The sequence below is a fragment of the Gallus gallus genome, chromosome 3 (assembly GCF_016699485.2).
Source record: "Gallus gallus isolate bGalGal1 chromosome 3, bGalGal1.mat.broiler.GRCg7b, whole genome shotgun sequence".
Classification (NCBI taxonomy): domain Eukaryota; kingdom Metazoa; phylum Chordata; class Aves; order Galliformes; family Phasianidae; genus Gallus; species Gallus gallus.
The window spans coordinates 56,479,597-56,492,933 of NC_052534.1; the positions used below are offsets into that span (position 1 = coordinate 56,479,597).

A 13,337-nucleotide genomic window follows, 5' to 3' on the forward strand; every position below is an offset into this window, starting at 1 on the left:
AGTGATTGCCTGGTTGAAGGAGTGTTCCTTCTTGCAAGATTTTCCACGGAACGATTAACCTTTCAAATGAAGAGTCATTTTCCAGGCAGTTTCTCTTAGTTCAAGAAAAGGAACAGGACCATGGTGTGAAGGCAGACTGTCCCTACAGCTGAGCTGATTTGGCATCAAATTGCATCCTCTCTCACAAAGGTAAGTAATCATGTAAATTCTGTCCTCACGTAGTAGCAGGGACTGGGGAAAGTGGACTGGGAGAACAGAAGTGTGAAAAATAGAAGGAATTCCAGGATAACCATCTTCCTACATTGGTTGTGGCCATCTATAGGCCTGGACTGCTGTAGTTTCACAGAATTTGACTCAGTAGATTTATGTTGTTTATTTTCTTAACCTGGATTACTTCCTTCTTCCTGGGTGAGCTCCCAGTTCTGCAGGCAGTTGGCAGTGGTGCCAGCTGGCACAGCACCAGACACCCAGCCTTACTGCAGAAACTCCATCCTGGCAGGGTGACTTCAGCCTTGCAGGCCAGTGCACGCCCTGCCATGGTGGTCATCTGTCTGGGTTAAATGTTTTCTTGGCTCTTGCTAAGCAAGGGAGCTTCCTCCTTCCTCCTTCAGACTTAGGGCTCGTTGTGGCTATTGTGACGCAATCTCTACTTCTTTTGATAACGACGAAAATGCCTTCCAAACTACATTATTTTGGTTATCGCTAAAATCCCTATTGCAGCCTTTCAAGGGCTTATGTTAAAGGCTCCTGAATGAGTATGCTGTATCTGACATTGTACCTAGAGAAGTACCTAGAGATGAACATCAGCAGATGTGCATTGATGTTCCTAATGCTTAAAAGCACTGCCCCTGCAAGTCACTCTGTGGTGCTTGCATTCACCCAGGGCGTTTCTGTCTTTCCTGAGATGGCTCTACAATCGTGGCAGGCAGCCTGCTCTGCTTTCCCCTCCAAATGAGAATGCTGCAACTATTAGAACGTAAAACAAATGTTATGCAGAAAGGCATTTGAACTGGTTAAAAATTAAAAAGGAAGCATTCTTTGATCGATAAACAGAATGTTGTTGGAGGTAGGGAGGGTAAACTGGAGAGCACACATGCTGCAGGGTCTGGTGATCTTTGCAGGCCTCTGTGTATCAGGTTTAAGCCGACGTAAACGGCAGAATTGTGTTGTAATCAGTGACAGAAACAACATAAGAGAAAATTTGGATGGCCTTTTCTAGTCATATATTTAATAACTTAAATATTGGTATTATTACACTTGGCACTACCCACTGTTTTGTGACTGCCTGTGTCCTCTGCCAGCTTTTATTCTGAGTTGCAACATCCTCACCTTGTAAAGTTGAACTTTCCTGCATGTCACCAGAGACGCTCGATTCCAAGGTACTGCTTTTACAGGCCAGCACTTCTTCCCTCCCATATTTAAGTTGAACTTTGACCCTCTTATTTTCTGTGTATGTTCCCTTTTCACCATTTCTCCGTGACTCAGAGCGTTCAAGAAACTGCAAGTCAGCAGCCATGGTCCCTTCCCAGACCCTGGTGTGTGCTGCAGTGCTTGCCCTGGCAGTCCTGCAGGCCCTGGCCTCAGACACCTTCATCGCAGCCGTGTACGAGCACGCCGTCATCCTGCCACGCACCATTCACAAGGTTTCTCCTGCTGATGCTTTGGCCCTGATGAACAGAAACATGGATGTTCTGGAAGGAGCTGTCAAGGAAGCAGCCCAGCAGGTATGAGATGGGTTGTGAGTGCTGTTCATCGATGGTCTCTGTTCTTACCGACCCTCCTGGGGGTGCCTTGATGGTACCTTCTTAATGGAGCCTGTTCTGCCAGGGTGCCCGCATCATTGTGACTCCTGAGGATGGCATTTATGGCTGGGTTTTCACGAGGGAAACCATTTACCCCTACCTGGAGGATATTCCTGATCCAGAGGTGAACTGGATTCCCTGCACCGATCCCACAAGGTGATTCTTTCTGTGGTGTTTGTGTGGTTTCAAACTGGTGCCTCATAGAGTCGTGAGCTGCTCCCAACAGATGTCTAAGCACAGCTAATGCATTTTACATCAGGGCACGTTTCTATTTCAGTATGATGCGGAGGTCGATTGCATCATAAAATTGACAAGAGAGCTCTGTTAAAAGATACTTTTTGAAATAGATACTTTGAAGAGAAATTCAGACCACATACAGAATTTGGGTTGCTGAATGTGGCAATAACATACGGGTTTTGTTGCATTTGAGAAAAGATTTGATGCTACAATAGGCTGCTTCTCACTCCGTTTTTATTATTTTCATGCTATCTTGAGTTGAACTGTGTGGAAAGCTGTAGTACTAGATTTTTATTTGTTTTTGGTTTTTACAAATGTTATGATCATATAAGAGCCCGCATACAGTTTTTGTGAACAGCCAAAAACTTTCTGAAAAGCTAGTGACAGAGGTAATGAGTTCAGCAGTCAAAGTATAAATCCGTGAGTGATACAAACCCAGAATGTTTTAGTCTCTTTTTTTCACAACTGCAATAAGATAAAGTCCTAATCGATAGAGCTTCTGTGCTGTAGAACGTGATCTTCCCGTGTTCCACCAGGGGCATGATTACGTGTAGGTGAGCACCGGACTTCAGACTCATACAATATGAACTAAGTACTCAGCCATAGAACTATAGATGTGGTCTGACTCTTGCACCACAGTGTTCTGCACCTACCCAAAGAGGAGGTGCTAAGACCATAATATCTCCTCTGTGAGGACGTTCCTCAGTGGTCAGAAGAGGAAGATTCACAGTGGGTAATGTGTGCTGAGAGAAGTGCAGGATGTGCAGCTTCTTGCTGGGACATAAGCAACTGAAATATAAGGAGTCTTTTTCAATGACTGTGGTGTTGGGTGGTGGCAACAAGTCTAAGCACATCTTTATTCCAGTTCTTCACACAGTTAAGTTTTGTGAAGGTGATTTGTGTATCTATTCATTGTCTTAAGTCAGGTTTTCATTAGTAGCCTTATTAGACTATAGTGCCTGCCATCAGTCTTTCAGTGCCCTATTCCTCAGTACTACCTATGTATCTGGCATGACAGTCCTCCTGTATGCCCACCCTACATGTTTGCCTGCCCTGCCATCACAGCTGGAACAGAGGTGCTGCCAGTGTGCCCTCAGTGCTCCTGTGATGGACACCACCAGCAGTATGTATTTTCTTAAGTACTTTTTTCTTCTTTTTTCTGGTCTGAAACACATTAGATTTGGTCGAACACCAGTGCAGGAACGACTCAGCTGCATGGCCAGGAACAACTCCATCTATGTAGTGGCAAATATCGGGGACAAGAAGCCATGTAATTCCAGTGACCCCAAGTGCCCCAGTGATGGTCGCTACCAGTACAACACTGACGTTGTCTTTGACTCAGAAGGGAAACTGGTGGCTCGTTACCACAAGGTAAGAAGTGGCCTTCCACAGCCTCCAAAATGTCTCTATTTGGCAAGACAGTATAATGCCAGTAATTGTCCCGTGGCACATACTTAGTTCTTATGGATTTTTGCTTTTAATTTAACAGAATCTCTGCTGCTGTGAAGCAGTGACACTAAGTTTGTATTTGCAGTCCTGTTTCTAAAAACAGAGTAGAATGAAAACTGAGTGATTGCACCGTTCCAGTGTTAGTTGTTTGTTAACTCCCATTTAGTGGAAACCCTGCTGCTTGAATGACTCTAGTTTTCAATGCTAGCTTTTCACCAGACTATTCCTTCATGTTCCAGCATTTTAAAATGTTCACCTGCCTACCATCTTATGTGCACAGTCTGATTTAAGGAAAAAAGTCCTTTCCTATCATTTTTTTATGATGTTTAAGCACATTTTCAGCACGGTTTTTGCATAACTGGAATTATAAACCTATGCTGGGTGTAAAATGAGATGAGTACACTGAAACATTTGCTTCTCGTGAAAGCATATATTTTCAGTTCTGTGTACTTTCCTATGAGGTTCTTCTAAGTTGTTCGGGGGTCAGGTGCCAGATATCATGCTGATGTGGCTAGACTGAAGTCAGTTGTTTACTTAATGCAGTTTGAACCCAGTACTTCAACTAATTCTTTGCAGGCGATGCCAAGATACTTGTTTGTGAGCATACTGGGTCAGGGAGACACTGCCAATATTGAGGCTGAACCCTGTGTGCCAGCTAGGCATGGTGCAGGAGCTAAGTGCCAAGTTCAGTAAACTTGAACTCACTTTCTAGCTCGTTTACCTGTGCTTATTGTCTAAACTGCCTGTATATTAAAGGGCTCCCTTAGTTAAGGGGAACCCAAAGGAAGAATGAAAGTGCTGCAAAGCTGGAAGGGCCACACACTTGGATTTTTCTGTCAGTTGAGATCATGTACCTCTTCCCTGTCACCACAACCTCTATCTTCTCTGTTTTTTGGTGCTGTGCTGTCTTGTGCTTCCTCTTGATACTGCTGTGCTTCCAGTTCGTACATGCATCTCCACTTAAAGGTCACCAACCCACCAGTTGCTCTGAGATTCCCTTCCATTATTATTTCTATGAAGCATGTCTTTGGATTTGGCAGTATTTTAAACTTAGGCAAAGAGGCTGGAGAGATTATTTTTGTGGGAGCTTGCAAATGGCTGACACTACAGAGTAGCAGATAGCCAGATTTTTTTCTAGTTAGGTGCCAAGGCAACATATCTCCACATATCCACCTTTGGGGCACTATGGTGATCACAGTATTTCAGCTTGAATTCCTACGTGTGAAGCATTCTGTCATTGATTTAAACACTTTCTCTGGTCATTCTGAACAGTTTTGCAAAATGACTCCAAGATTCCGCATCAGGTACCATTAACTGGTTTCTCTTATTGTTCTTTCCCTCACAGTATAATCTGTTTATGTCAGAAGCAAATTATTTTAATTACCCAAAGGAGCCAGAAGTCATCACCTTCGAGACTCCCTTTGGGAAGTTTGGCATTTTCACCTGCTTTGACATTCTTTTCCGGGAGCCTGCTGTGGTGCTGGTGAGCAAGCTACAGGTGGACACGGTGCTTTTCCCAACAGCCTGGATGAATGTCTTGCCCTTTCTGACTGCTGTGGAGTTTCACTCTGCATGGGCTATGGGCATGGGAGTCAACTTCCTAGCTTCCAATACGCATAACACCATCATGTCTATGACAGGTAATTAATTTTAATTCCTTTGAAAAATCTTTTTAACTATGAATCTTAATTCCCTGCTTTGCAAATAACATAATACAAAGGAATATTATGTCCTTACTTGGAAGGATTTAATCTCTGAATTTTAAACTTGGTAAACCCTTTCCCTACTGCGCTATGTAAGACCGAACCAAACTTGTGATGCTTTCTTTTCTCTTCCTTAGCTTTCTGTGAGTTTCCTTTCTTTCTTTGTTTCCAAACAAATTGTGAAGTACTACCACTTCTACCTGAGTAGAAAAGGGCAGAGTTCCTCAGTGATGAGCATGACAGATTTTCTTTGATTTTTCTCCATCACTTGGGACTGGTCATATGTGAATTCCCCATGTAGGGAGGAGTCTTCAGCTGGTATAAACTGGGCTGGACAGATGCTATCCCTTTTGGTGCCCATCAGAATGGGCTTGTGATACTTGTCTATATGGTGTTTTAGGTGGTTTCACTCAGTAGTTAATCCTTTTACATCAACTTGCCAAGAATGAAGGAATGTTCAAGGAACTCTGCTGTATGCAGAAGAGAACTGAGGGGTGCTAAATGCAGTACCGTAAGGTGACACTCTGCTTTTCAACTACACCAGACAGACCTCATGTAGTGAAACAAATACTACCCTTTTCCAAAGCCTGATCTCTGACTACTGAGTGGCTAATGGTTACGTGTAGTGAGAATAAAAATTCTATAATATTTATACAATACTGGACAAGCTCGCAATGAAAATAATTAAAATGGCAATATGAAATGTTTGAACCATTTTGGATTAGAAATTCCACTCTCCACAGGGAGCGGTATTTATGCACCAGATGGAGCCAAAGGATATTACTACAATATGAAGACTGAGGATGGGCATCTCCTCATCGCTGAACTAGATTCACACCCTCGCCTTTCTGCTGCCTCCCCTCCTGCTGTCACCTGGAACTCAAATGCTTCAAATGTAGAAAGCTGCTTACCAGATGACAATGATTTCAGCGGACTCATCTTTCATGATAAGTTCACGTTCACTGAGCTCACTAAGCCTGAGGGGAATCTCACCGTTTGCCAGAAGGATCTCCACTGCCACTTGAGCTACAAGATGGCAGAGAAACGAGAAGACGAAGTTTATGTACTAGGTGCTTTTGATGGGCTTCATGTTGTTGAAGGACAGTACTACCTGCAGGTAATAATTCTTTCAGGGATGTTATTTATTTTAGGAAGCCTATTTAAGAAGATAGATTGAATAAAATTATTTCTTGGTGAGTTCACTTGGAAAAAGTATTTCAGTGACTGTTGAAACTGTCAGGTGACCTCCACAAGTACTGAATTCTTAGAGAAGACAGACATTTCTACTTTATTTTTCCATTGGTATTTTTTTTAATTTCTGTAGAACATATTGAGAGAGTTAGATTATTTATGTTTGCATATTTGTGTTTCAGTAGGAAACCATATTTGCTGAAAAGTGGTACTTCTGTTGTTTGCAAACACTCTTTTTCTGTTCTCTGGTATCTGATACGAATCTACAAATGCTTCCATCACCTGCCAGCATAGCCATCAAACGTCCTTTGAATCTTCACAGGAGAACTAGTCCTGTTTCACATTTCTTCATAGTGTCCGTAAACACTGATTAGCTTTAAGCTGGAGAACTAGCTATTAGGACAAAAGGAAAGCATTACCTTTCTTATTTTCCTTTCCATGGTGCAGCTGCTAATACAAAACTGTGACAAAGGATGCTGACTTCACTACATGGTCATATATTACAGAATCATGGAATGGTTGAGATTGAAAGGCACCTCTGAAGGTGACCAGGTCTAATCCCCTGCTCAAGCAGGGCCACTTGTAGGAGGTTGCCCAGGAGCATATCATTAGAGCACAGGATCATAGACTATTTTGAGCTGGAAGGCACCCACAAGAATCGAGTCCAACTCCTGGCTCCACACAGGACCACCCAAAATTCAAACTCTATGGCTGAGAGCATTGTCCAAACGCTGCTTGAACTCTGGCAGCTTGGGGCCGTCACCATGCCCTGGGGAGACTGTGCTAGTACCCAACCACTCTCTCAGTGAAGAACTTTTTTCCAGTCTGTAGCCTGACATAATATTCCCTCGAGTCCATTCACTGTCACCAGAGAGCGGAGATCAGTGCCTGTCCCTCCACTCCCTTTGTTGAGGAAGCTGTAGGCTACCACAAGTTCTCTAATTTGAAGATGTCCAGCTGGTTTTGAAGATCTCTAAGGAGGTAGACTCCACAACCTCTCTGGGCATCCTGTTCCATTACTCCATCACCTGTACAGTAAAGAAGTTCTTCTTGATGTTCTGATGCAGCCTCTTATGTTCTAGTTTCTTTTCCTGGCACTGGACACCACTGAAGAGACTTGATCCATACTCTTTGCACCTTCTTTTATTTATAGACATTGATGTGATCTCCCTTGAGCTTTGTCTTCTCCAGGATGACCAGTTCCAGTTCTCTCAGCCTTTCATCATAGGAAAGGTGCTCCAGACCTTTAAATCATCTTGGTGGCCCTACATTGAATTCTTCCCAGCATGTCCAGGTCTCCTGCCCTGGCAGGCCCAGAAGTAGATGTGTGATTCAGTGTGATTCTCCAGTATTCAACAGAAGTTGGATGGAGAATAGCTAATTCAGAATTCCCATGGACTACCAGACCACCTATTAAAGTATCATTAGCAACGTGTCCACCTACCATTAATGTGTACGGTTGCACAATGCACCTTTGAGGAGGAGGGCTTTGTTTCATTTGCACAAAATTTCCATTCACAAAGTCATTAAGTCTTATTAAGACTTATGAGAAGGGAATCTTTACACAAGAGAATTGGAAGCTGGAAGAATTAGTGGAAGTCCCACTGGCCTGCAGGGACAAAGTAAGGTGCTCTGGCAGTGCTTACATCATAAACTGAGGTTATTTCTAAGTATTATAGTGCAAGTATGGTATACTTTAAAATTAGGTCAAGGGGAGAACAAATAAGCTATGGAAGAGATTCTGTGACACTCATCTGCTCCAATACATACTAGGTTTAATGACACAAGGCTTTCATAACTGAGTGTTTCTCTTTTGCTCAGTATGTTTCCCTTTTGTCTTCCTGTCAGATATGCACACTACTCAAGTGTAAGAGCACAGACCTGAGCACGTGTGGGCAGCCGGCGGAGACTGCACAGACCAAGTTTGCCATGTTCTCCCTCAGCGGCACATTTGGGACTAACTACGTCTTTCCAGAAGTCTTGTACAGCGGTGTGCAGCTGGCCCCTGGGGAATTTGAGGTAATGGTGCACTCTGGAGTTGATTCATGCTAGATTCTCTGTGGACTAGTAATGGCATAAACTATGCCACAACAAAGTGAACTCTCTCGTAGTGATTATCAGACATATTTAATACCGTTTAATGAAGTCACTAGTTGCTGTAAGTGGCATGGTCTGATGTACCTTCTTGTTTTGTGACATCTTTCTGAGCTCTTCACCTGTTCATATCAGTATTCCTCTAACTATATCCTTCTGTTACTTTTTCCAATCAGGTACTGAAGGATGGGCGTTTGATAAGTAAGACAGCACCAACAAAACCAGTTGTCACTGTGACGCTTTTTGGACGGTGGTATGAAAAGGATCCTCTGAAATAAGATCCACAACCGACAGCCTCCCTGTGATGTTAACCATAACTGAAGGTGTACACTAATAATCCCATGTCCAAATGAGATGCATTATTCTCTACTAAAATAATCAGGATTATGTTTCTTGCCTCCTGTTGCACAAACTTCTTAATGTGTTCCGATTAATAAAAATGCAGTAACATTATTGATACCGTTTATTGAGAAGTAACTTTCTATATTATGATATGAGTACTCTTTTATTAATACAAATTAGCAGTTGTATTTCTCTCTGTTTTCTGTATATTAAATTTTCTAGCCCTCAGAAAACCTATATTTTTGGCCAATGGATTAATTCTTCTTAAAATAACACTGCACATTTTATAATTGCGTATTGTTTTGAGGCCAGTAAATAAAGCAGTGAGAAACATGATAAATGACAGCTTTGTACAAAAAAAGTTCACTAGTTCTTTTTCTCTGGTATGCAATTACTAATGCTGACATATGCAGGTCTGGGTTGTTTGTTTTTTTTTTTACCACAGTTACATGTGATTTTTTTTTCTCCTATTTATGCTGTTTTGATTTTGTTGCCTTTATGTTGTCAGCACACATTATGTGGCACGTAGCAGCACAGAACAGTGCATTGTGAAGGCAGAGCAGGAATTCCAATCAATAAGTCAACCCTGAACCAAAGCGTGATGCCTCATTTTGTACACAACTGACTGTGAATGGTCACTTCTCTGAAATCTCTGTTGAACAGCTTGAAACTGAAATCTGAGAATATTCTGCTTGCCAGCTCTGAACAAGAGTTTGTCAAGGGCTTCTGACTGTACCATATGCAGTGCTGAAGCTGTCTGTAGCCAGTAATGATGTCACCAAGTGCCTAGTTTCATGTAACAGCCTTTTCCCCCCCTCTTCTCGATTTATTTCTGATCATGTACCACCAGAGTATGTGAAATAAGCCTTAACTTTGCTGCTTCATGATAATGCTGGGTAGTGCTGCCCTGCAAATTCATCTGCTGTTGGGACTGAGAGATCAGCTACTCGAGGGGAAGTGTTTTTTTATGTCTTTTCTTCATCTTCCCTCATGACCTGTGCCTTGCTGCTGCTGCTGGTAACCTTCCTTCATTGTATCAATCTATGTGCACCTCTCTCTGTGGCTGTGTCTCTTAAAAGGGGTCAGACACCCCTCTTAGTCCCAATTCCTCTTTCTTTTTTCCCCACGCTAGGCACCATTCCTGGTTCGTTGCTTATGGAGTTGGTGAAAAGTCAGAAATGCAAATACTATCCAGACTACAGCACCGGTTATCATTGATGAGTGCTGTGTGAACCCTTATGCTTTTAAATGCAAATAAATCTTCACATGTGATGTAATATAGTAGCGTGGATGTGCTTATCAGAAATTAGCTTCCCACCCCTGCATCACATCCTCTGATGCATGGAATCTCAGCATCAGTGCTTCTAGAGCCACCCTCTATAAAAATCTTGTTCACTGTTAGTCAGTGGTTGCCTGACTACAGACAGCTCTCAATCTGGCAAGGGATTATTCAGCCTCATCCGCTTCCCAGGTGGGCAAACAGTGCGTACTCTGTTTTTGTCCCCTGGAAACCTTCTGGGTCACACTTGTAGCTCTCTCCTGGGGAAAGGAGCTGGATTTAAAGGATGCAATGATGTGCAGGAAGGTTTCATCTTGCAGTGCAGAGGGGATGCAGAAGAAATGTGTGGCAAGGCTGGAAGGCAGTTCCTTTGGGGCTGTTCCCTGCTGATATATGTCCTTTAGCTAAGCCAGTGGCAAGTACCTTGAATTCTGGATTTGATTCAAGGCTGTTGCTGTCTGGATAAATATATTTATATGTCAAATATTTTCTCACAGAAGACTGGAACAAGACATTAAATTCTTTAAATTCTTTCTGTTACAAAGATTGTATAACAATTATAATCATGAAATATGTTGCTGTGTGAAGTGAGGCAGGCATACAGAATGAAATCCTCTACAAATCTACCCATTCATAAACATACCAACTCACTATGCATAAAGATAAGTCTGCAATAAACTGTTCTTCCAGGTCAGTGTAGCAAAAAAATCCTATTTCTTTACCTGACAGCTAATTCAGAAACAAAGAAGGTAAGAAACCACAGTGTCCAGATACAAGGGACTTTTGTGCACGTGTAGCTTGTGCTTCAAGATTTCCAATGGGGTGATCTGTAGATGTCACTATAGCAGGTGCAACGTGCAAATGTAGAAGTTACAGCTCCCAGGCATGACGTTTCTCTAGCAGAGATCTCTTTTCTAGGAAAGAGAGATCCTTAGAGCTCAGTGAATGAGCAGTGTGCAGGCCTGCCCAGGCTGGCATCCCTTCTGCAAGGTGGGCCCTGAGCCAGGAGCAGCACAGGCTGTGCCCAGATGGCAGCACTGATGGCCTGTGGCCTTGCCCGCACCCAGCAGTTCTCCAGGAATGTGTCAGTTCCGGCCTCTGCTGTCATTTCCCAAACTCCTGCAATCCGGGTTTGCTTTGAACGCCATGCCTGAGTAGTTCATTAATCTGGCAGGCGATACGTTTCTTCAGCTGCAGCATAGCAGGCAGGATTGCTCAATGCTCACAGCTCTCTAGCCTTTGATGTTCTGAGAGTTTCAGGATATGGTGTCGGCTTCCTAGAACTTGGGGAATTCACAGGTTTCTGCAAGACCTTCCTTATTAAAGTTCCCTGTCTTTGCTTGCCCCTGTCCTCTTGGTTGACTTCAGGCTTCAGGTATGGGGCTTTTGAGGTCTCAGGTCTCTGCTGTGGTTTTGGTGCTGTCTGCTCTTGACGTCTGGGCCCTGGACAGCTATGTCACAGCTGTCTACAAGCACAACATGCACTTATCAGAGGACTCAGAAATGCCTTCTTTTCCTGAGGAGAGGCCTTGTTGCTGGGCAGAAATAGGAGTTCTAGATGGAACTGCACAGTAAAGAGGTAGATACTGTTGGGGTGACAAGTCTATTCCTTGATGTCTTGTTGAGCAGTCAATGTGAATAGCAAGATTATGTTCCTTCCTCACAGACACACCTCAAGTTGGAACATTAGAAATTTTATGAAGCATTTGGAGCTATAGTAGTGATGTGCCTTTCCAAAATATTCTGCAAAATATCACTCTTCGTGAGGAATAAAAATTGCTTTGTATGATCAATTAGAAATTGCTTATTGTGCAAAAACATGCTTTTCATAAAATAGCAAGAACAAAAAATTCTATGTTAATTTATTTTCACAAAACAAGTGAATATTTTAACTCCAGGCAGAAAGGTCAGAACAATTTAAGGGTTAATTTGTATTGCAGTGTGTACAGATTGTACTTCCCCATATTATGCAATAGGAGCTTACTTCCAAAACAAGCTTGTTACAAACTTTACTCCTCCTCCTCCTCTTTCTATCTGCTTTATATTCCCATGCCTGCACCAGGAGCAACAAGTCAGCAGCCATGGTCCCTTCCCAGACCCTGGTGTGTGCTGCAGTGCTTGCCCTGGCAGTCCTGCAGGCCCTGGCCTCAGACACCTTCATCGCAGCCGTGTACGAGCACGCCGTCATCCTGCCACGCACCATTCACAAGGTTTCTCCTGCTGATGCTTTGGCCCTGATGAACAGAAACATGGATGTTCTGGAAGGAGCTGTCAAGGAAGCAGCCCAGCAGGTATGAGATGGGTTGTGAGTGCTGTTCATCGATGGTCTCTGTTCTTACCGACCCTCCTGGGGGTGCCTTGATGGTACCTTCTTAATGGAGCCTGTTCTGCCAGGGTGCCCGCATCATTGTGACTCCTGAGGATGGCATTTATGGCTGGGTTTTCACGAGGGAAACCATTTACCCCTACCTGGAGGATATTCCTGATCCAGAGGTGAACTGGATTCCCTGCACCGATCCCACAAGGTGATTCTTTCTGTGGTGTTTGTGTGGTTTCAAACTGGTGCCTCATAGAGTCGTGAGCTGCTCCTAATAAATGCCTGGAAACAGCTGATTTTTTAAATCTCTTAAAAATCTAGGCACTGTATAAATATAATGCATCAAAAAGAACCCTTACATAAGTGGTAATGGGAACACGCAAGGTAAAAAGCATTTGAGTCTGCCTTAATTTTGAAACTTAAAAAAGGAGGAAAATGAGGAAATTTTGGCAGCATCATTATTTTGAGAACTTGCAAAAAGCTTATCACTTCAGACCACTTGAGAAAATCTTCTGTTACTGTAAGCCAGTTAATTATTACAGCTACTGCATAGATGAAACAAGGTGATTCAGAACTCAGCTCATGTGTCTGGGGTGATTTCTAAATCAAAGAGCACAAAATATTTATCTGGATCTAAAATAACTCCCTTTTAGAGATCTAACTGCTTGCACAGTCTGCTGTGGCACACTGGGTTACTGTGAATGTCTGTCTTACAAAGGTGCAGCTGGAGGAGACACAGAGGGGACCAGGGTCATTTCTAAGCCAAGCTTTTGTGTTCTTCTGTTCTGTGATTTTATTAAGGGAGATTTCAAGAGTCCTCAGGTCTGTAAAAGTTGTGACCACTTTTTACCAATGGCTTACAGCCTTAAACAGAGTGAACAGTATTAAAGAAAGGTCTTTTGAAGTTGAGAATTAGATTTCCC

The 13,337-nt window shown here is 42.9% G+C and overlaps 2 protein-coding genes across 4 annotated transcripts in view; both read left to right on the forward strand.

Moving 5' to 3' along the window:
• On the forward strand, window positions 1-10,095 carry VNN2 (vanin 2). Of its 2 annotated transcripts, NM_001379258.2 has the most exons (8): window positions 1-189; window positions 1,486-1,724; window positions 1,828-1,958; window positions 3,218-3,410; window positions 4,834-5,128; window positions 5,935-6,308; window positions 8,231-8,401; window positions 8,653-8,930. In NM_001379258.2, the coding sequence occupies exons 2-8, from the start codon at window positions 1,515-1,517 to the stop codon at window positions 8,752-8,754; spliced, it is 1,476 nt and encodes a 491-aa protein (NP_001366187.2). In that variant the 5' UTR covers window positions 1-189; window positions 1,486-1,514; the 3' UTR covers window positions 8,755-8,930. The 2 variants fall into 2 exon arrangements, with proteins under 2 accessions (NP_001366187.2, XP_046794817.1); XM_046938861.1 differs by lacking the exon at window positions 1-189 and having other exon boundaries at window positions 1,479-1,724; window positions 8,653-10,095.
• LOC107056139 (pantetheinase-like) overlaps window positions 1,479-13,337 on the forward strand; it is a 24,630-nt gene continuing 12,771 nt past the window's right edge. Inside the window, exons 1-3 of one of the 2 annotated variants that reach the window (XM_046938374.1) lie at window positions 1,479-1,504; window positions 12,169-12,388; window positions 12,492-12,622. In XM_046938374.1, coding sequence (XP_046794330.1) covers window positions 12,179-12,388; window positions 12,492-12,622 — 341 coding nt within the window. In that variant the 5' untranslated portion in view covers window positions 1,479-1,504; window positions 12,169-12,178. Of the gene's footprint in view, window positions 1,505-12,101; window positions 12,389-12,491; window positions 12,623-13,337 lie in introns of those variants that run through there. The other variant, NM_001379259.2, reaches the window with a different exon arrangement.

Excerpts from the sequence above, each read along its gene's own strand:
- VNN2 (NM_001379258.2), top strand. The coding sequence starts at position 1,515 with ATGGTCCCTTCCCAGACCCTGGTGTGTGCTGCAGTGCTTGCCCTGGCA. Across the intron at positions 1,725-1,827 it reads TCAAGGAAGCAGCCCAGCAG|GGTGCCCGCATCATTGTGAC; the intron begins GTATGAGATGGG and ends CTGTTCTGCCAG. Across the intron at positions 8,402-8,652 it reads TGGCCCCTGGGGAATTTGAG|GTACTGAAGGATGGGCGTTT; the intron begins GTAATGGTGCAC and ends TTTTCCAATCAG.